Here is a 24,551-nt window from a genome sequence, read left to right on the forward strand (position 1 = left end):
CACTTTAACAATACAAAAGGCTTTTCTTTTAGTAACCATTAGTTTCATTGTAGCACTTTATATTCAATCTATTTTTGAAAGTTCACAATTTATTTTCCAAGGTAAAAGGTTTATAAATTGAATTCTATTTTCCCTTGACACACTCTTTTCCTATAAAGTGACTATAAAGGTTTTCCTTTTTGTAGTAAAGCTGTTGGTTTTTGCTTATTAATTTCTTGCTAGATAGACAATAAAGCATTGTCAGATAGAATGCATAGACTTCAACATTGAGATTTAATTTTCAAATGCTTGGCTATTTGTTTCCCCTGACTTTCTATTAAACTTAGTAATTGAAGGGAAGTAGGCTTCTTATGTATTATTCATTTTCTAAACCTTCTTGCATTAATGAAAGATGCCATTATTTATCTTTTAACATTAACTCTGCTTTAAAATTGTAAAAATATATGTGAGGATGTTTAAATGAAAAGATACTCAATTTTTTTTTAATGGAGCAAGGTGGTCGAAATTCATATAAATGAAGAACATTAAATAATCTAATGATGGGAACAAAAATAAGTTTAAAGTATGTATGTTCAAGGGGATTAAACAAAAAAGTTATATATTCTATTTTAAATTTAACTTTTAATTCTTGAAATATATTTTGCTAGTCAATCTGGAAACCAAGTGACAAAAATGTAAAAGATGAGAAAATTAAGAATAATTAAAATTAAAAATAAATATATGATCAAATTTACTTCAAAAATCTTGTGTTCCTAAATAATAAATCAGTTTATCCCCAGTTCAAATAACCTGTACAGTTAAATATACCAAAATAAAAATTATCTTCTCTATTAGAAGCTTTGGGCCCATGGGTTACATCCATGATCACATAATTCTAGAAAATATGTTATTTATCAACTGTGCAGTCTTCATTATATAATATATATAATAGCTATTTGATTTGCATTCTTAAATATTTCTTCAGTTTCTTGATAAACCATTTCTAAAGTGATAAGTTTAATCTCTGGTAAGTATCTTACATAATAGTAACATAAAAACAAAAATATCCTATTTAGATATTTTTGTTTTCTTATCAGTAAAAAATGTGGCATTCATTATAAAGACATCAAAGTATATACTTTCTCAGTGGCAGACTGAATCTTACAACAAACATTTTTCTAACTACATACTACATGCAGGCACTGGCCACTGAGGATTATGAGATACAAAGATGAATTAAAAATAGTCCTGCTCCAAGTGAATATAGAGCCCCATACAAAAGGTAAAAGGTAATAACTGTTTTTCAGTGTACAGTACGTAATAAGAAACAGAAGAGATAAACTGGATAGCTACAAAGTATTTATGGAAAAGATGGCAATAGTATAGTAGCAACAATAACTAATCTTGATTGCTTACTTTGTTCCAGGCACTACATTTTATACTTCGGTGAATATTCACAGCCACTCCATTCAGCATGTTCTATTTTCCTCATTTTACATTTTACATTTTTAAGCCCTGGAGAGTTACTTGCCCAAGATCATGTAGCTAGTAAGTGGCAGACCCGAGCTCACATCTGTCACTTCTAAAGATAGATCTCTGGTATTCTATTGACATTTAAACCAAAATTTATTTGACCACTTACTGGACATGATACTAGAATAAAAAGCATAAACAGAAACAAATTTTATGAGTAATGAAGACACATAAATATTATAATATGCCAGTGTAAATGCTGTGGTAAAAAATAAATAAAATGTGCTACTGGAAACATGCAGGTGTAAGCAGCACTCCCCAGGGGAGTCAGGACACAAAAGCAGTCATTAAAGGTGGCATTTTAGCATCTTGTTCAGTATTATATACATATTCAGAGTATCTGGATGTGCATGTGCCGTAAGTCTAGTCCAGGAGTGAGCATCACGTGCTCTAGCAGACAGGAGACATTGTAAGATAGAAGAAATGCACATGCAAAGATTGGAATCGTGAGAGAACAGTTGTGAAAGATTGTTTAGAAAAAACAGTAGATGATGTGGTTGGTGTTGGAGAATTATAAATGGAGCAAATGTAAGACAAGGAATTGGAATGTTAAACTGGGATCAGATAAAGAATACTCCATAGATTTGTCTTGATGTTCATCTTTGGGGAGCTATCAGTCATTTTTAAGCTATTGCTCAATTAAAAAATGAGACAGGAGAGCCTGAAATTGGGCAACATCAGCTTGAGAGAAAGTCACTGAAGTGAGCAATATTGCAGAGGAGAGCACAGAGTGCTTGCTGATGGACTAGGAGTATAGAGGCAAGGAGTGAGATGAAACAGTTGAAGAAGCTACTGAGATTTTTAGCTCAGTTCAATTCATAGGTAGTGATGCCCTTACTAGGCAAAGAGAAGACAGAAAGAGGAACGAGTATGGTAGTTGAAACAGGGATGAAAGGGTAGCAGCTGAGAAGAAACTGAATTTGATTCAGATTGGTTGAATGTAATGTAATTTAAGGAAGAACCAGAAAGTTAGAAATCATGAGTATGTCATTTAATTTCCTTTGAATACTGAAAGATTTAGAATTTGCAACCACAGAATTCTTGCAATAGTACAAATGTCTTAAACATTTTAATAATAAGTAGGCTTTCAGTAGAAATCCGTAACAATTTATGATTCAAAATCAACTTTAAAAACTTTAGCTTCCTCTCTCAAAGAGCTGAGATTGTATGTTTTCTTTTGTTAGTTTTTCTTTCTTTTCCACATGAATGAAAAGTTAGAACAAATGGTTTCAGAGTTCATTTCAAAGCATCATTGAGGAATATATGGTCATGTTGTATTAGCAATGATGAGGAAAAGAACAAATTATTTTTGAGGTAATACTTATTTTCCAAAATGTTTTACAAGGAAATGGAAACTAAACTACAAATTTCTTCAATTATCGCATAAATGCAAGACTTGCTTATTTTGAACTCTCATGCCTTCTGTAATACAGCATGTTTCAGTGTATAACTTTAAAAAATAGTAAAATGAATATTTTGCTGTTTTTTCAGTTCAGTTTCTTTAATTTTTCAAATAGCTATGACTGCATGATATTTCACACCACTCTTTAAGAGTAAACTTGGACAAATTCTATTATAAAATAATAAAACCTGAAAATTCTGTAATTCTGGGTTGCATGTCCTTATAAAACATTATTAAATTATTGTTTATACATCAAGTTATGTTTTACTCAGTAGAATATCTCCGAATTATATTAGACTTTTACTTTACTACAGTTAAGTAAATGATAAATGGATGTATTGAAATTAGAATGATTTCTATTTCTATTGGACTGTGGTCCTTTTTTGTTTTTTGATGTTCTTATGAAAAAATCAAACACTAAGCCTTCTTATTCAAAAATGTTTAAAATGTTTCTTTCCCCTTTTTTTTTGTTTTTGCAGCCTTAGATAGCCTTATAAATAGACACACCTATCAGACTTTTTCCTTATTTGTATTTTATTGTATGTTGGATATGTCATCTTTAAGGACTCTAAAATGAAAGTTTCTTTGTAGTTTCTAAAAGTACAGAAGCCAAGTTCAAGTAGTTTAAGAAGCCAAAACTGTTTTTGTTGTTGTTGTTGTTGTTGTTGTTGTTGTTGTTGTTGTTGCTGCTGCTGCTTTTGCTCCTTGCAAATTCAGCTTGATATACTGACATTAATAAGTGGTAATGTGAGATTTGAGTATTTTTACCCCGGCATACTAAAATACTTTCACTCTATTTCAGGGAGAGTGAGCCTTCAGTGCTGTTCAATGTTAAAACGGGGTCTAATTGAGAAGCTAAAGTTAGCATTATTGGACTTTAATGGGCTTTGGAAGTTCTTTGGACGTTGCTAATTATTCTGCATCCATAGTATTCATTTAGGCAACAGAGGGGAACAGTTTTTCAGGCTGTGAGAAAATTAATGGAATGGGCTCACCTACTCTCCTATATGATAGAGGCAATTATTTGGTGATTTTCTCTTAATGTTGGGCACCTGTGTGCATTAAAATTTCCAGATGAGGTGTTAGAAATGGGTAAGTGGTTTTCCTGTGTCTTAGCTTTCATTTAAAAAATAATTATAGCAAGTATAATTATAATATTCATTTCTGACTTTCATTTTTAAAAAACAGCACTAGACATAAACTTCCTGATTTTGCTCTCTAAGAGGAACTCACAAAAGTCAGGGCATCAATCTTCCAGGGTCGCCTCTTCCAGATACTAATGGCTGTGTCAGGAACCCAGTATAAATTTTTTATTATAAAGAAGCTGATGGAATAAGGAAAGTGACATTAATTCTTCAGTAAATTTGATTCACTTACAGTTTTCATGATAAAACAGTTTTAATTTTTAGGCATTAGTTTAGCCAAACTCGTTAGATGTCCTCTTACTACTGTTTAAATAGTCATGCACTAGATTCATAATTTTTTTTATAGAGTATTTCTGGGTTTTTTTCCGATTTTTAAGGAAACAAGGTAGGTTATATCCTAATAGTTTGTTTATTTAAAAAAAACACATGGCTGTTTTGCACTATTCATACTTAAGTTCACTAATAACATTCTAGGCAAATGATTTTCTTGCACACTGGTTCTTAGCCACACCAAATGCATCAGACCTGACTTCTGCTCTATCACTCAGTTCACTGATACTCTTGTCCCCTATGGCTAATCTGCTAACTACTTCATCGCTGAGCTTTTAATTTCAATTATTATTATTTTTTAATTTCTAGAAGATACTTTTTATTCATGTTCAACCATTCTCATTTTTAGTTACATTTTAAGATCTCTATTATTTACTGAAACATATTGAACATGACCCTTTTGCTTTGTGTCTGCTGATTCAAATATCTAAAGCCTTTGTGGAAATGACTGCTTTTTTATCTCAACAAACTCTTCTTTCATGACATTTTATTTCTTGTTCATTTTGAGAATTATTTTACTCTTAATTTTTCATCTTTCTGGAAGCATATTTGTTAGAATTATCTTTATTCATCTCTAAATTTATTGTTTAAAAGCTCTAAACTGTATCCTGTTGTCATTTGAGATATTTTAGTTCATTATTTTATTTTTTCCCCCTTAGGAAGTAGGTTAGACCAAAAAAAAAAAAAAAATCACAGGCTAGGCTTATTACACAAGACAACGGTGAGGTAAACACCCAGTCCTATCCTTAAACCAATATGGATCACAGTCCAGAGCTGAATCCATCTAACATGCCAGTCAAAACACTTGGTTCATCAACTAGACTCTGTTCGTGTCTGTCTTTTGTAGTCACAGTTCAGCAGTTATTATCATTCTAGTAACAATCATTCAACCTGTGGACACAAAGCCCATAAATCTACATAATGATACCTGGAAAATACAACTTTAGGAGGGCTTTATTTTGTTGTTATTGCACAAGAGACATCAGTCTTACAAATGGAAATAAGCCTCTTAATGAAGATTATTGTTTCCTGCTTTTTAAAAGTAACCTGTGTGTTTTTCCTCCTAGGCTACTGATAAAGATACTGGCAACTACAGTGCCATGGCGTACAGACTTATAATTCCACCAATTAAAGAGGGCAAAGAAGGATTTGTAGTGGAAACATACACAGGGCTGATCAAAACAGCCATGCTCTTCCACAACATGAGGAGATCCTATTTCAAGTTTCAAGTCATCGCAACTGACGACTATGGAAAGGGACTAAGTGGCAAAGCAGACGTACTTGTAAGTAGATAAAACTTCAAATGAGGGGGGTTACATGCAGTACTAGCTAGGGGTCATTGATTTCAGCTCATAGAACTTCTCCATTTGTATGAAATAGGTTTTCTAAAACATAAATGGGATGAATTTTCATCCAGGTTGTTAATACTTACAGTTGAGAAATTTAAAAAAATATATAGCTTGATAGTCGTTTGTTTTTCTGACATTTAGGAAATGCATTGTAATGCTTTTATCATAATGTGACAGCAATGTCTACAGCATTGGATTTGTTTGGTCTACAGATCTCATTTTTTTATGTGAAGTTGGCTAGAGCCACTTAGAATTTTAAAATGTTTCACAGAGTTGTGCTGGAGAAATTAAAGTGTATGAAATTTTTATTACTGTTTAAATTACTTTTAGGCCTTTTATAATTAAGGAAACAAAAGGAAATGTTTTGGAGCAAATTTATGTTCCAGGAGATGTGATTTCCTTGTTTTACCAAAATCCCCATTGATGACATTGATGATCCTTGACTAAGCTGTTTTTGGCTTCAGTCAACAATATCAATTTCTAGTCCGCCTTTTTCTTAGGCTGTACACAAGCTCAGTGGTAGGTTATTCCCAAGGGCAGTCTGATATTGATGTTGTTTAAAAACATTCAGTGCCAAAGCATCTCTTGTGTAGAATTGCTTCCAACTTTGGAAGTGTGGATTATGGACTTTCCTCTGATGAAGCTAGTAAAAGTTATAAGTATTGTTAATATTGGAAACATGTATCACATAAAGACAGAATCAAGTATAATTTTTGTTTTGTTGTTTACACCTTATTAAATCTTCCATTTTCACTGTTCTCATTTAGTTATTGGGATAAGATTAATCTTCAAATATATACAGATATCAATGACCAAATATTTTTCTTCTTAGGTATTGGTGTAGCTGATTGTGATGGATATGAAGGCTGGAACATTCTTGTTTATAACAGTAAAGCTGCCATAGAATGAATAAAGGCAAATCTAAGTCAAAAAGCTTTTGACATAGAAGATGTTAAGGTTGACATAGATTTTTGATCAAATTAAGATCTGTAAGCCTTATATAAAATAACGTTATCATTTATCTTAATATTATATAAGATAGGCACATTGTCGTGATTCAGGACTAAACAATAAGGTCACTACACTATGATTAAAACAGTATAATAACATAAAAAATATAATTATTAGATTATATGTGTAATATGTACATAAACGATGTGAAGTTTATGGGTTTCTTTTTTAAAAGCATTTTATTTTTTAATGTTATTGTATTATTTAATCATTTTATTTTGGTGGTAGGGAAGAGGTATTTAGGTTTATTTATTTTTAGAGGAGATACTGGGCATTGAACTCAGGACCTCATGCATGGTAAGCATGTGCTCTACCACTTGAGTTATACCCTCCCATTATGGGTTTCTTATTTGGATTCTACAAACTGTTGTGTGGAAAATAGAAGGATACCTTTAAAATTATACAAAATAAACTTAGAAGGAAAGATTCAATTCAAAGTAATCATAATGTGATATATTTATAAATCAAAATATATATACAAGGAAATCTTCCTAGGAAAATGCTAATTGTGATAAATTCTGAAATCGTTTCATTAAGAGAAGGGAGATATGGAGAGAAATAAGACTTATGCAGTGGGGTAGAGTATAGCTCAGTGATAGAGTGCATGCCCAGCATGCATGAGGTCCTGGGTTCAATCCACAGTACCTCCATTAAAAAAATTAATAAATAAACCTTATCACCCCACCAAAAAAGAAAAAAATTTAAAAATTAAAAAAAAAAAGACTTATGCAGAGGAAACATGTGCCAGAACCAAGAAGGAAGGGAAATCATGACAGTTCTGAATAACTTACAGAACTTTACTCAGCTTGGAAGAGCGAGGGAGGGAAAGTGAAGGAGAGACAGGGCTGGAGATGGAAGTAGGTGGTCCATATAAAAGGCGTAGGCCATATTAAAAATACTGGAACTTTCTCCTAAATGTAATGGGAAATCATTGAAAAATGTTTAATATGAGTGAAGATACGATTTTTAATTTAGATAAAACCTTCTTTCTTAATGAAAATCTGGTTTTCCCCTGAGGATGCTACTTCTACTGCTGCCTTTTCGTTTCTGGCTTTTTTTTTTTTTTCCTTCATTTGTCACAGTCTTCACATTACCCACTGGCAGAGTAGGGTCCTTAGTGTACAACCTTGCTGCTTCCAGACCCTCTCTCCTTCCTAAGAATCAGCCTTGATTCTCATCACCTGTCACTGCCTCACTTTATTGCTGTGATCTTCCAAAACTTGGGTCAATGTCCAACATATCTCAATGAATTCAGCTCCTGAGTTACTATTACTTTCTCCAACATTACTCCTGTCTTGAGTTTTGGCAATTTCATTATATGCAGAGATGATTCTCCCAATGTCCTGAAGTCACAATTCCTGAATGAATTCCTGCAATGGCTTTACCCTCCATCCTAACGCAGCCACTTAAAACTGGAGTCATTTTTGCCATTACCACTTCCTCAACTCCTCTGTAACCTCCATTTCAGACCTCCCACTCTTTGACCATTGTACGGAATGGGTTCAGCTAACTCCAGGGCTCTTTTATGGCCTTCAATCTCTTTCCTATTTAGCCTACTATATTATCATCTCCCTCTACCCTTCATGTTTTTTCTTCCTTGCTTCCAGTTTTATAGTGCATCATCAATTATTATAAGCACTCAGTCACATAAAAATTCAACTTCCTTGCCCTACGTCACACTTACTTGAAAAACAATGATAACTCTAGTTAATTCCAATTTTCTCTTTTCTCCAGACTTATACCCAGGCTGAGTAGTTGCCAAAATATATACAATTATTTAGGTAGTCTTACTTTAAATTAATGACGAAAGCCCCAAGTGAGCTCTTATGTTGTCCAGTAACCACACTGTATTTCCTGGTCTAATCACATTCCTTCTCTCCCAGAAAGACTCCTCTCTCAGTATCTTCCCACATCTCATCCTCACTGTTGCCTAATTAACTGGCATCATATTTTACTGGAAGATAAAATTGAAACATTCAGAAGAATACTTCTACAGCTCCTGCCAATAAATCCATCTGCCTGCCAGTATTTTCACCCATGTTCTTTGCCTTTTTTCTTGTTTGTTTAGATGAATTCTCTGTGCTTTTATCTGGAACCATTACTTCTGCTTGTACAACAGACCCAGTTCTGCTCACCAGCATTCCTACTTCCCTTCCACATTATTAGTATCACTCTCCCCTCTCTATTCGATTATTCCCATAACTATGCTATTTTTCCTATCTTCGAAAATAATAATAAAAAAACTTCTCAACGTACATCTCCTTCCGACTACCACTCCATTTCTATACTCATCTTTCCCAAAGAATTCATTGTTAGAGCTGACTCTAATTTCTTACCATCTGATCTCAAACCCTCTTGAATCAGAATTCTTCTCCCAACACTCATCCTTAACTGCTTATGTCAACATCATGAACAGCTTTCACTTATTATGTCACTTATGTGCTGATAATTTCAGTCTTCATCTTATTTGAACCATCAGCAACACTTGATTAATTAGTACCTTTACTGGGCTTTCAGGCCACCATTCTCTCTTGTTTGTCTCTTACCTCACTGTTCATTCCTTCTCAGCCTCTCTGGCTGTTCTGTTTTTCTCCTCCTGACCTTTGAGTCAATGTTTCTTAGAGCTCAGACATTCGTTCTCTTTTCTGTCTGCACTCACTGACAGTCAACTCATTCAGTTCCACAACTTTAAAATATACTAAAAAATCTCAAATTTGTATCTTCAACCCAAAGTCTATTCCTGAACAAAAAATCCCTAGGTCCAAGTTTACATGCAACCATTACACTTGAATATCTACTAAAGATTTAATATTTAATGTTTCCTAAACTATTTAATGTTTAAGCTATTTAATTTAAACTATTTAATGTTTCCTAAACTGAATTCCTCTTTCTCATCACATCTCTTCCACCTGTAGTCTTTCCAGTTTCACTTGATGACCAACTTATCTTTGAGTTCCTCAGGCTAAAATTTTCTTGATTCCTTTCTCTGTTAAACAACAGATTTACTTCCTTGGTAAATAATGTTGTGTATATATAAAGGTACTATAACAGGTATGCTCCATATGTGTGTCATCTGCATAGTTTTTATACTTCCATTACAACTCAGTTGAACAGCCATCATAATCCACCTATATTATTGCACAAACTCACTAACTTGCTCACATGCTCCCACTCTTGCCCTGCTAAAGTCTGGCTTAGTGTTCAGAGTGGTATCTTAAAATGTAATTCCGACCCTATTATCTCTCTGCTCAGCACTTTCTCATATCACACCATTTCTTCAGAGAAATTCTGAAGTCATTAGAGAAGACTGTGAGGCCCTTGGTAATTTGGTCTCATTTTCTACTCTTCTCCCTCTAACTCCTTCAGACCCAGTAATATGGGCCAATTTGCTGTTCCTCAAGTAGCCAGAAATGCTCTCACTTTAGAGATCTTGGTTCTGCCAAGGATGCTCTTTCCCAAAACGTGTTTCCTTATCTCCTCTAAATATTTGCAAGATGTATTTCACGGTGAAGCCTACTCTAAACAAGAACCTAGAAGAAACTCTGTAAACGTTACATGAAAGATGTTTATGGATTCATAAACAGCTTCTAAATTAGCTCATTTTAGCCCCCTCTGTAAGGTTGTATGCATATATCTCTTTATCTACACACACATGAATTCTATAGATAGTTGTCTCATGGAATGAATTATTCTAACTATTCATATCCAAGATTCTTAGTCACAATGAATAAATGATATCTCTGGATTTATAAAATCTAAAAGCTGGGTTTTCTATTTTCCTGAATGTTCTTAAATAACCCAATTAAAAGACAAACAGAAGCACTTTCTTTTATGCTTTTTAAAAACCAAGGAAACAAACACAAAACCGACAACAGTCCAAGTCACTTAGGGTCACTTAGGGTTCTATAACTTCATAGTAAACAACTGCTCTGTCATTTGCAGCCTATTCCAACATCTAGTAGAGATTGTGTAGCTAGAAATATTGTTTATTGTTAAAATTATAAATGGGAAACCACTGTGTTTATGCATAGTAGGGAAAAAAAATGTTATTTTTATTGTATAAATTATGGAAATAGTATATTATAGATTATAGAAATGTTAATGAGTAAAAGCCAAATGAATTGTTTTCTCTACTTTCAGGTCTCTGTGGTCAATCAGCTGGATATGCAAGTCATTGTTTCTAACGTGCCCCCTACTCTAGTGGAAAAAAAGATAGAAGATCTTACAGAGTAATGATTTTTGTTTACTTACATATTTATTTTCATATGGTTACAGTTTTTATTAGAGTAGTTCATTTTACACATTACGGTGTTCAGATTAAAAAAATATTTTAAAACACCTTCTTAAAAATAATTTAGCTTACTCTTCCTGAAATAGGTGGCTTCATCTGAAATATGTGAAGATTCTTAGAGTACCTTCAAATAGTAATGAAAATTAGATGTGAGACGATCTTATTATTCAGAATGCATTGATGGATGGGTCAACATAATCTCAAAATGCTGCATATAAGAAATATATAAGTAATGAAATATAACTTCATTATTTGAGTATATAGCTTGATTTTGTGGCCCTAGGTTATTCAAATAGCTCATTATCTCAGCAGTCCAGCTAGTCCAGGGACTGCTTTTTTCTCAAAGTGATGTGTCTAGATTGATGAAGCTTATTCTTATAAAAACCAAGATGACTAATTTTAAGCAACATATATTTTCATTATTCTAAAATATATGTCATGTCCCTCTGCCTTTTTATTTATTTTTATTTTTTTTAACATTTTTTATTGATTTATAATCATTTTACAATGTTGTGTCAAATTCCAGTGTTCAGCACAATTTTTCAGTTATTCATGGACATATACACACTCATTGTCACATTTTTTTCTCTGTGAGTTATCATAACATTTTGTGTATATTTCCCTGTGCTATACAGTGTAGTCTATTCTACAGTTTTGAAATCCCAGTCTATCCCTTCCCACCCTCCACCCCCCTGGTAACCACAAGTCTGTATTCGCTGTCTGTGAGTCTATTTCTGTCCTGTATTTACGCTTTGTTTTTGTTTGTTTGTTTGTTTTTGTTTTTGTTTTTTAGATTCCACATATGAGCGATCTCATATGGTATTTTTATTTCTCTTTCTGGCTTACTTCACTTAGAATGACATTCTCCAGGAGCATCCATGTTGCTGCAAATGGCATTATGTTGTCGGTTTTTATGGCTGAGTAGTATTCCATTGTATAAATATACCACCTCTTCTTTATCCAGTCACCTGTTGATGGACATTTAGGCTGTTTCCATGTTTTGGCTATTGTAAATAGTGCTGCTATGAACATTGGGGTGCAGGTGTCATCCTGAAGTAGATTTCCTTCTGGATACAAGCCCAGGAGTGGGATTCCTGGGTCATATGGTAAGTCTATTCCTAGTCTTTTGAGGAATCTCCACACTGTTTTCCATAGTGGCTGCACCAAACTGCATTCCCACCAGCAGTGTAGGAGGGTTCCCCTTCCTCCACAGCCTCTCCAGCATTTGTCATTTGTGGATTTTTGAATGACGGCCATTCTGACTGGTGTGAGGTGATACCTCATTGTAGTTTTGATTGGCATTTCTCTGATAATTAGTGATATTGAGCATTTTTTCATGTGCTTTTTGATCATTTGTATGTCTTCCTTGGAGAATTGCTTGTTTAGGTCTTCTGCCCATTTTTGGATTGGGTTGTTTATTTTTTTCTTATTGAATCATATGAGCTGCTTATATATTCTGGAGATCAAGCCTTTGTCGGTTTCACTTGCAAAAATTTTCTCCCATTCCGTAGGTTTTCTTCTTCTTTTATTTCTGGTTTCCTTTGCTGTGCAGAAGCTTGTAAGTTTCATTAGGTCCCATTTGTTTATTCTTGTTTTTATTTCTTCTAGGAGAAAATTTTTGAGATGAATGTCAGATAATGTTTTGCCTATGTTTTCCTCTAGGAGGTTTATTGTATCTTGTCTTATGTTTAAGTCTTTAATCCATTTTGAGTTGATTTTTGTATATGGTGTAAGGGAGTGTTCTAGCTTCATTGTTCTACATGCTGCTGTCCAGTTTTCCCAACACCATTTGCTGAAGAGACTGTCTTTATTCCAATGTATATTCTTGCCTCCTTTGTCAAAGATGAGTTGACCGAAAGTTTGTGGGTTCATTTCTGGGCTCTCTATTCTGTTCCATTGGTCTATATGTCTGTTTTGGTACCAATACCATGCTGTCTTGATGACTGTAGCTCTATAGTATTGTCTGAAGTCTGGGAGAGTTATTCCTCCGGCCTCTTTCTTTCTCTTCAGTAATGCTTTGGCAATTCTAGGTCTTTGATGGTTCCATATGAATTTTATTATGATTTGTTCTAGTTCTGTGAAATATGTCCTGGGTAATTGGATAAGGATTGCATTAAATCTGTAGATTGCCTTGGGCAGTGTGACCATTTTAACAATATTGATTCTTCCAATCCAAGAGCATGGAATATCTTTCCATTTTTTAAAGTCTTCTTTCAATTCCTTCATCAATGGTTTATAGTTTTCTGTGTATAATTCTTTCACCTCCTTGGTTAGATTTATTCCCAGATATTTTATTACATTGGGTGCTATTTTAAAGGGGATTGTTTCTTTACTTTCTTCTTCTGTTGATTTATCATTAGTGTAAAGAAATGCAACTGATTTTTGAACGTTAATTTTGTAACCTGCTACCTTGCTGAATTCTTCGATCAGCTCTAGTAGCTTTTGTGTGGACCTTTTAGGGTTTTCTATATATAGTAACATGTCATCAGCATATAATGACACTTTTACCTCTTCTTTTCCAATTTGGATCCCTTTTATTTCTTTCTCTTGCCTGACTGCTGTGGCTAGGACTTCTAGGACTATGTTGAATAGGAGTGGTGATAGTGGGCATCCTTGTCTTGTCCCAGATTTTAGTGGGAAGCTTTTGAGTTTTTCACCGTTGAGTACTATGATGGCTGTAGGTTTGTCATATATAGCTTTTATTATGTTGAGATATGTTCCCTCTATACCCACTTTGGCGAGAGTTTTTATCATAAATGGGTGTTGAATTTTATCAAATGCTTTTTCTGCATCGATTGAGATGATCATGTGGTTTTTGTCCTTTCTCTTGTTAATGTGATGTATTACACTGATTGATTTGCGTATGTTGAACCAGCCTTGTGTCCCTGGGATGAACCCCACTTGGTCATGATGTATAATCTTTTTTATGTGTTGTTGGATTCTATTTGCTAAAATTTTGGTGAGGATTTTGGCGTCTATGTTCATCAGTGATATTGGCCTATAACTCTCTTTTTTTGTAGTGTCTTTGTCTGGTTTTGGTATCAGGGTGATGGTGGCTTCATAGAATGAGTTTGGGAGTATTCCCTCCTTTTCAATCGTCTGGAAGAGTTTGAGAAGGACTGGTATGAGTTCTTCTTTGTATGTTTGGTAGAATTCCCCGGTGAAGCCGTCCGGTCCTGGACTTTTATTTGTAGGGAGGTTTTTAATTGCTATTTCTATTTCCTTTCTAGTGATCAGATTGTTCAAGTGTTCAGATTCTTCTTGATTCAGTTTTGGTGGACAATATGTTTCCAGAAACTTGTCCATCTCCTCTAGGTTATCCAGTTTGGTTCCATATAGTTTTTCATAATATTCTCATATGATATTCTGTATTTCTATTTTGTTTGTTGTAATTTCTCCATTTTCCTTTCTTATTTTGCTAATTTGTGCTCTCTCTTTTTTCTTCTTTGTGAGTTTGGCCAGAGGTTTGTCGATTTTATTTACTTTTTCAAAAAACCAGCTTTTGGTTTGGTTGATTTTTTCTATGGTCTTGTTAATCTCTATTGTATTTAATTCCCCTCTGATCTTTATTATTTCCTTCCTTCTGCTGCTTTTTGGGGCTTTTTGTTCTTCTTTTTCTAATTCATTCAGGTGGTGGGTTAAATTGTTTATTTGAGATTGTTCTTCTTTTTTGAGGAAGGCCTGTAATCGCTATAAACTTCCCTCTTAGCACTGCCTTTGCTGTGTCCCATAGGTTTTGAGTGGTTGTGCTTTCGTTATCATTTGTCTCAAGGTATTTTTTAATTTCAGCTTTGATTTCCTCATTGATCCATTGTTTTTTCAATAACCTATTGTTTAATCTCCATGCTTTCCTTTTTTTCTCCTTTGTTTCTCTGTTGTTGATTTCCAGTTTCATGGCATTGTGGTCAGTAAAGATGCTTGAGATAATTTCTATCTTCTTAAAATTGTTGAGGTTTCTTTTGTGCCCAAGTACATGATCGATCCTGGAAAATGTTCCATGTGCACTTGAAAAGAATGTATATCCTATTTTTGGGGGGTGTAATGCTCTGAAAATATCCACCAAATCTAGTTTTTCTATTGTAGTATTTAATTTCTCTGTTGCCTTGTTTATTTTCTGTCTGGAAGATCTGTCTAGTGATGTTAATGCAGTGTTAAAATCTCCAACTATGATTGTATTCCCATCAATATCCCCCTTTATCTCTGTTAGTAATTCTTGTATGTACTTAGGTGCTCCTATATTGGGTGCATATATATTAACGAGTGTAATATCCTCATCTTGTATCACTCCTTTAATCATTATAAAATGTCCTTCTTTATGGCCTTTGTTTTAAAGTCTATTTTGTCTGAAATCAGTACTGCAACACCTGCTTTTTTGGCTTTTCCATTTGCATGGAATATCCTTTTCCATCCTTTCACTCTCAATCTATATGTGTCCTTCTCCCTAAAGTGGGTCTCTTGTATGCAGCATATTGAAGGTTCTTGCTTTATTATCCAGTCTGCCACTCTGTGTCTTTTGACTGGAGCATTTAGTCCATTAACATTTACAGTAATTAATGATAGATGTGTGTTTATTGCCATTTTGAACTTATCTTTGCAGTTGAATTGGTATATCCTCTTTGTTCCTTTCTTCTTCCTTTTGTGGTTTGGTAATTTTCCTTTGTATTATCATGGATTTTATTTACTTTTTGTGACTCCTTTGTAAATTTTTGGCTTGTGGTTACCCTTTTTTGTAAATCTATCAACCCATTACTATAACTGTTTTTGTTAAACTGATAGTAACATGATCGCAAACCCATCCTACTGTTAAAAAAATTTAAAAAAGAAAGAAAAAAATATTCTATATTTCCCTGCCTCCCTCTCCCACTCTCAGTGATTTGTATGTCTTCTTTTATAATTTCATGTTTACTTTATTTGTAATTCATGAGTTATCACCTTTCCAGTTGTGTGTTTCTCATTTCTGTAGCATCCTGCTGCTTTTCTATTTAGAATAGCCCTTTCAATATTTCTTTTAGCATGGGTTTAGTGTTGCTAAACTCCTGCAGCTTTTTTTTGTCTGTGAAACTCTTTATTTCTCCTTCTATCCTCAAGGATAGCCTTGCTGGATAAAGGATCCTAGGCTGCATCTTTTTTTCATTCAGGGCTTTGAATATATCTTGCCACTCCCTTCTGGCCTGTAGTGTTTGTGTAGAGAAATCAGCTGAGAGCCTTATGGGGGTTCCCTTGTAACTTACTCTTTGCTTTTCTCTTGCTGACTTTAGAATCATTTCTTTATCCTTGACTCTGGCCATCTTGACTATGATATGTCTTGGTGTGGGTCTATTTGGGTTCTTCCTGTTTGGGACCCTCTGAGCTTCCTGTACTTGGATATCTGATTCCTTCTTTAAGTTTGGGAAGTTTTCAGTCATGATTTCTTCAAAAACCTTTTCAATCCCCTTTGATCTTTCTTCTCCTTCTGGGACCCCTATTATGCGAAGATTGGGACGCTTTATATTATCCCATAGGTCCCTTATGCTATTTTCATTATTTTTTATTTGCTTCTCTTGTAGTTCTTCTGAATGGGTGCTTTGTATTGCCCTGTCTTCTAGATCACTAATTCGTTCCTCTGCATTATCTAGTCGGCTTTGCACAGCCATTAGATCATTCCTCATCTCTGTCAATGAGTTTACCCATTCTACTTGGCTCTTCTTTATAGCTTCAATTTCATTTTTGACATATTTTATATCTCTAAACACTATCTCTTTTAATTCCTTCAGCAATTTGATCACTCCTTTTTTGAAATCTTGATCTAGTAGCCTATCAATGTCTATTTTGTTGATCTTTCTTTCAGGGGATTTCTCTTGTTCTTTTAATTGGGAAAGGTTTTTCTGCTTCTTCATCTTGCTCATACCTCTCTGGCACTGTGGTTTATGGAGTATCAGTTGTTTTATTTTGGTCCTTAAGGATTTTATCTATCTGATGCCTATTTAGGACTAGAACTTAGGAAAAAAAGAAAAAAAATAGAGAAAGAATTTTAAAAGAAGGGAGAAAGAGGGTTTGAAACAGTGTATAATGAATAATAGAAGAGTGAGTTGAAGCAGAGTATTAATCGGGTTGAGACGTCCTTTTGAAACCTTTACAATAAAAGGGGGGGGATGAATAGATGTATTTGAAACCTGTGTCTAATCAATAGCAGGACATCAAAACCCAAGAGAAATAGAAATGAATTAAGAATTAAGAAGTAAAGAGTAAGAGAGTAATAGAAAATAGAACAGGTAAAAACAGATTTAAAAAAAAGGGGGGGGGGTTGTCGGTGTTCTCCTGGAGTCTGTGTGCTTTTAATGTGAAGTCTTTCTGTCTTCGTCCTGTTTTGGAAGCTCAGCTTGCTGTTTTCTGAGGCCCTCCGTTGGCGCCCTCTTCTGTGCTGCTCCCAGCACCTGTCGGCAAGCTGATCGCGCCTCCTCCTAACACTGGGTCAGGTGCAGCTCTCTGCTGTGGGTGGGCGGGTCGCTGCCCCTCCGGATGCCGCAGTCAGATGTTGCAGACTGGCCGGGTAGGAGGGCGGGTTGTGCCCCCTCCCAGCACCTCGGTCAGGGGCTGTGTTCCTGCCCGAAAGGCGGGGGGCCGCTCTCGCTCTACCTGCGCCGCCGCCGGGTAGCTCCACTGCTCTGTGCGGCTGCGCGCTCCGCCCTGGTCGGCTCTCTGCCCTGGTTGGTCGGCGCCCCGCCCTGTTCGTCGCTCCGCGGGTGGGCTCCGGGAAGACCCAGGGACAGCCCTGTCCCTGCTCCGAGCCAGAACCCAGCTCCTTGTTTGTCATTGTGGCGCAAGTTCTCTGAGGGACCAGGATGGAAGGATCCTATCTGCCCCGGGCTGCAGGCCAGTCTCAGTCTGGCCTTTGAGGCTGCTAAGCCCTTGGGTGCAGATGCAGGTTTCGCCCCCGCCCCCGCCTGAGTGCTCAGCGCGGAGGCTATGGCGGCTGCGCCTGAGCCCCGCCTCTCTTCCCCCGAAAACTTTCCGCGGGTTTTCAGAGATGGGGGTGTGCACCCTTCCCCCGAGAGCACATCAACCTTGCTGTTTTATGGAGGTCCCAGGTTGTTCTGCCCTGTGCACCCGCAGCCACGGCGCGCAGCCCCTTGCGTTCCCCTGGGGCTGCCTCCGTGCAGCCACTTCTGTCCTCCGCCCGGCTTGTGCAGCCTGGCCCTGCCCGCGGCTGCCGGCCGGCGTCTCAGGCTGGGTGTCGGGGGGACGCTCTGTGCCCGTTTAACTTAGTTCTGTTAGTCAAGGGCTGCTCTGTACAGATCCGAGCCTCGGAGGCTCCCCCTCCGTCCTGCTGGACTCTCAGTTGGAGAGGGGAGACCCAGCGAGCGAGCGCCAGTCCTCCTTTGCTGCTCCCTCCCCGCGGGACCCGTCCCGCGCTGCTTTGCCTTTTGTTCTTTCTTTTTTCCTTTTCTCCTACCAGATTTTTGGCGTCTTTATCTTTTGAAGAGGGCGATGTTCTGTCGGAGTTCCACAGGTGCTCTGGTTGGCTGAGTGGGTCTGTAGTTGTGGGTCTTGGTGTATCTGTGGGAGAGGGTGACCTGCGAGCGTCCTTCGCCATCTTCCAGAAATCCCCCTATGATACTTATCATCCACCAGTCAGTCTCTCCTTCCCACTGTGTTATCTTGGCCTTATGCAAACACCTCTCCAAGTTCAGACAGCCCAGGAACAGCCCAGGAATTTTCACACTTTGTAAATCGGAGCTTACCCCAGCATAGTTTGGGAGGCTGGAAGTCCAAGGTCCGGTGCCAGCATGGCTGGGCTCTGGCAAGGGTCCTCTTCCAGGTTTCAGCCTGCTCTCCTCTAGTTTTGTCCTCACAATGCAGGGAAAGAGCTAGAGAGCTCTCTAGAGTGGCGTCTCTTCTAGGAGAGAACTAACCTGATTGCCTTTTTAAAATATTAATTTATGATTTAGTTATTTACTTCTGCAGAAAATTATATAAATAAAAACAATTTAAGGAAAGTTTAATTATGGCAAGTTACACTGTATTACTGTCAGTATTCTATATTGCATATGCAATGAAATTTGATGTCATTATCAATTTACTATGCTCATTCAAATTTATTAATTACTCAAAACACCTATTTTGAATTCTTCTTGGATACAAATAATCATTACCTATAGTAGGCTACAAACTTATGACATTTATTATTATCATAATTTTTTTCCCTCTCCCTTTTGAACAGTGTACACCAAACATGTCTGAACATGTTATTGTTGACTCAGACAAAGTTGTGGTTATGAATTCACAGTTCTCTGATAGTCTAAATGTTATCAAGGATTATTAAAATGTCTTTACTATTTTGCTCTTCACTCTAACCTAGCCTGCCATCATTTAATAATTTTATAGTGATATGTATTAACTGTTCCTAGTCTTTTATTGAGTTCAGGTTGACAGATGTTGGTTACTGTCAGTTTGCCTCTTTCTAGCAAATTATCTCACACTTCCAAGTTGCCAGAAGAAGCTTCAGATAGTCAGATAGGTAACCATTTAGTAATTATATGCCAAACAAAATATAATAGGTACTGATTAAGGCATAAGTATCTGTGCTTTGTAACAATTATTTCTTGATATTTCATAAAATTTAACCTCTGGGTGTCACATAAAATGTCCTATGAAAGAGGTAATCATCAGCATTTAAACAGGCAATAGCAATCAGACAGTGCCTTGTTTACTTCTGCACAAGTGCTTTATACACTCTTAACCTTTATTAAAATAATAGCTGATTACACCTGAAAAGAATTAGGATTATGGCTGTCTCTTAACTACTTTAATGTCATCTAATGAAGCAGGCCTTCTCTGATTACGCAATCCAAAAGAGACGGCACTCTTTTCAACCTCTAACCCTTTATTCTGCTTCTCCTCAAAGCATTATCTAAACTTTATATTATACATTAGTTTAATATAAGCTCCATAAAAATAGGAAACCTACTTTTCACTACTATAATTTCAGTGATATAATAGGCATTCAATGCATTTCACTGAGTGAAAGTTTTGTACAAGCAAAGTCATGATGCCCTTTTCTTGTATTGAGACAAAATTTATAAAAACCGAGAAGTATGGTGACATAAAAGTATAATTTCATAGCAACTATATGATTTATTCCTCCTACATGGATATGAAAATATGAAAGGGAAAAATCAGGGGTCTTTCAAGTCTTGAGAGAAATGAATCACTGTGAAAGGAGCTTTGACTTCATATGATACTGGTTTTGAAACATGAGCTTGGATAAATAATTTAATCTTCCCTAGACTCAGTTTGACCATTTGTCAACCAGAGCTACTAAAAGCTCTGTCATAGAATTGTAAGAAGCAAATAGTATAGCCCATCTAGGACAGTGTGAACATTCAGTGAATAATAGATGTTCTATGCAAATGAGGTTAGTGACCAAAGTCAATAGGGTAAGGCAGGGAGATGCCAGAGTTCCTGCATGTTCTGTTCTAATAGCATAGTTTAGTAATACAGCTCAGATAAGGGATTCAAACAAACAAGTCTGAATCCTATTACAGCTGTATGACCTCTGGGTAAGTTATTTAACACTTAGGGCCACAGTTTCTTACTTCGAAAATTGGAATAAGGTTATTAGTCTTGTGTTGCTTTTGATACAATTAAATATAAATTTGTTAGTGCAGTAAGCAGAGCAGGCACTTGTAAGATTCCTTTTTGTAGATTTTTCTTAATCTGTTTTAATTAAGAGATTATTTAGCACAAAAATTTGGGATCCCTTTTTTAAAAAAAGACTATTTTTTAGACCAGATTTATGTTTGTAGCAAAACAGAGCAGAAGATACAGAGAATTTCTGCATATACTTCCTCCCTGCCCCAACATAGCTTCCTCCACTATCCGTATCTTGCACCAGAGTTCTACATTTGTTACAGTCAATGAACTTGCTTTGACACATCATAATCACCCCAAATCCATAGTTTACATAGGGTTCACTGTTGGTGTTGTAGGTTCTTGGTTTGGACCTATGTAATAATGACATATATCCATCATAGTAGTAACCTACAGAAATGATTCACTGCTCTGAAGAGTCTCTGTGCTTCACCTACTCAAATCCCCCTTTCCCACTAACCCACAGCGTTCAGTAATCTTGTAACTGTCCCCATAGTTTTATCTTTTCCAGAACATCATATCCTTGGAATCAGACAGGATATAGTCATTATGGTTCCTTCTTGAAAGCTACTTCAATAGATGAAAGTAGTGATAAGGACTGTTAGGTCTAATTCTGCACCATGAAACTCCCAAAACTCACTCTCAGTGTAGGAAGATAGGGGAATAGTGAAAATACATGTATAACCAAGGTGGACAGCAGAGTGCCAATCTGTTAACTAAAAATAGGAATTTATTGTTCCAGTGATCAAACTAACCAGCACATTCATTTCCTGTAGACATTTTTAGATGACAAACCACATGATCATCAAAGCCATTTTCTGATTTCCTATGAGACATCCCTACCTTATGAAGGGAAAACTTGAAATCCATATGATCATCACTGTTATTTTGCCCTTTAGGCAGACTCAAGTAGAAGGCCAGTGTCCTTTCAGAAGGAGTCAGTGTCCTTTGATGGCTAAGAGCACAATGCCTAGAAAACAGAATGCTCAAGGAATAAATGTTAACTGCTACAGAGAGCTCATGATTACTCCCCACTCCCTAGGAATAAATGGCTCTACTGAATTTTTTTTATTACTTGTGTTATTTTATGCTTATAGAATTAACCAATAACCCTTTGTAATGAAACACATCTCTTTTTAATTATAATAATGAATTCAGCAAATTCCCCCATAATGAGACTCTACGCCCCCTACACACCTTGCGTATGTATGCATATTTAGAAGTATTTTAGATTGACCCTAGAATTTCTCTCTTGAGAGCCTTGTGTTTCTCTTACCAATTCTTGAGATTAAGGAGTAGGAGAAATAGCTGTGAGGATAAGGTTAAGGAGATCTTATTAAAACCAATAAATGATTGGCAGTAGTGTCTAAAGAAGCTAAGAAATGTTTGCTTTTTTAAAAAAATTGAAGTATAGTCAGTAACAATGTGTCAATTTCTGGTGTACAGCACAATGTCCCAGTTATGCATATACATACATATATTCATTTTCATATTATTTTTCATTAAAGGTTATTACAAGATAGTGAACCTAGTTCCCTGTGCTATACAGAAGAAATATATTTTTTTAAATCTTTTTTTATATATAGTGGCTAACTTTTGCAAATCTCAAACTCCCAAATGTATCCCTTCTCACCCCCTTTCCCATGGTAATCATAAGATTGATTGTGTCTTCTTCCTTTTTCCTTCCACTTCACCATGAAGCCTAAGTAAATGAAAGTAGTCTAGGATTCTAAAATTTAAAATCATTAAGAATTTGTAGAAATGGCATTTTTTTCCAAAAGTATAAAGAGTTTAGAAATACTGTGTTACAATATGAATCAGAATTGATAATTTAGGTGTCAGAATTGGTCACTTCTCTTACTTTCTAAATATAATGTGAAAATCAAAGATATTAGGACCTCATTGAAGTAGTTACTGCTTTGATGTGGAAGAGCCTTTCTCCGTGAAATATTTACATAGCATCTGAAATGTGTCTGTGTAATTAATTTACAGCTTCTGGAATTAAGGTTACAAAGTGTACTTTAGAAATCTAGCCAAGATATGTATTTCTAAGATAGGAATTATAAAATCTCTTGGAAAGAAAACCTATGAAATGGCAAAAAATAAGTGCTAGCACTTAAATTTTCTTATATGTGTGTAATAAAGACTTGGTATTGATGGGAAAGGTTTAGTTGAAAGGCAAGTCAATAAGCACATTATGTTTGATCATTTTTATCTACTCTTTGCTTTAGAGTAAGAGAGCTCAGGAACCTTTCTATAAAGGGATAGATTAATATTTTAGTAATTAGGCATAATATTTTAAAGTTTTAAGAATGTTGCTTCACTAAATTACTTCTTTGTAGTATAATATTTAAATGTTAATAATAATTAATAATTTTTGTAGCAAAATACTTTTGTAAATAAAACCTTATTTCCAAAAACAAGCAATAGGCTGGATTTAGCCAGTGGGCTGTAAATTGCCAGCTCCTGATTTACAACGTGATTCTTTGTAGAGAGAGAGAAAAAAGCTACAATGCTTATTTATTCTATTCAAATTCCTATAAGAAAACACTTTGGGGGAAATCTCACATGAAATTCCCAAGTGATATCATTTTTATTTTCCTGGGAAGGCTTTGCTTTTTTTAAGTTCAGGAGACCTAAACTCAGGCCCTAACCCACCAGTGACTAGTAAAGAGGCCTTGGGCCAGTTAATTAAACTCTTTGAGTCTTAGTATCCGTATCTTGAAGCTGGAGATCTATTCATTAAAAAAGGTTAGCTCTTGGCTGTAAGCACTGGAGATTTATCAGTGAACAAAGTTCCTGTCTGCATGAAGCTTCCATTCTATTGAGGGAAAACAGCAAATGCAATAATAAAAGTACGTTAATATATAATGTGATGTTAGGTAGTGATAACTATAATAAAGACAAATAAAAGTAATAATATGGAATTATGGAAGAGAAGTACTATTTCATATAGTACAATTGAGGAAAGCCTTTTTAATACGCTGAAATCTGAGCAGAAACCTGAGAGAAGTGAGGGAGAAAGTCATGTGGCTCTGATTGTGTGGAGGAGGAGGGAGGGGAGCAGTGGGGAAAAGCTGGAGGAAGTTACCCCATAAAGAGGAAACTGCAGATATGAAAACCCAGAGGTAGCAGCATGCTTGTCATATCAAGATACAGAAGTCATGGTAGGAAATTAGTTATGCAGGATCTCATAGGCCGCTTGAAAGACTTAACATTTTACTCTGGTAAGAGAGAAAATCCTTGTAACTCTTTGTCCAATATAGAACCACTAGTTGCATGTGGTTTTCGAGTGCTTGAAAAGTGGCAGGTCTAAATGAGAGGTGCTATAAATATAAAATACATACCAAATTTCAAAGACTTAGTACAGAAAAAAAATAAAATATCCTTTAATATATTACATACTGAAATGATCATTTTTGGATACATTTAAATGTGTTAAGTTAACCTCACCATTTTTATTTTTAATTTACCATGGCTACAGAAAATTTGAATTTACATGGGTAACTTGCATTATATTTCTTTGAAGTAGCAATGCTTTAAATGTTTTCCACAGAGAAATAACATTTTGGCTTAAATTTTACAAGGTTGTTGAGTGGAAGACCAGGTGACCAGTTATGAGTCCACAGCAATAGTCCAGGGGAGAGCTCATTGTGGCCCGGACTGGTGGTAGGGGATGGACATAGGGAGGGATTTAGGTTAAGGGTATATTTTTGAAGGTTCAACCTACAGAATTTGTAATGGATTTGATGTATGAGAAGAGGTAGGCAATGATAATGGCTCCTAAGTGTTGTGTCTGAGCAAACAGACAAAATAAAAATAATATTTGCCTTACTTGGACACTGAAGAATTTGATAAAATTCTACATGTGAAAGTAATAG

General features: G+C 35.7%; 1 protein-coding gene across 1 annotated transcript in view; it reads left to right on the forward strand.

Moving 5' to 3' along the window:
* The window catches only part of PCDH15 (protocadherin related 15), a 1,333,392-nt gene that overhangs the window by 1,271,595 nt on the left and 37,246 nt on the right, over positions 1-24,551 (forward strand). The window contains exons 31-32 of the mRNA XM_064488173.1: positions 5,457-5,672; positions 10,890-10,978. Coding sequence (XP_064344243.1) covers positions 5,457-5,672; positions 10,890-10,978 — 305 coding nt within the window. The remainder of the gene's footprint in view (positions 1-5,456; positions 5,673-10,889; positions 10,979-24,551) is intronic.

Source organism: Camelus dromedarius, chromosome 8 (genome assembly GCF_036321535.1).
Source record: "Camelus dromedarius isolate mCamDro1 chromosome 8, mCamDro1.pat, whole genome shotgun sequence".
Taxonomy (NCBI): domain Eukaryota; kingdom Metazoa; phylum Chordata; class Mammalia; order Artiodactyla; family Camelidae; genus Camelus; species Camelus dromedarius.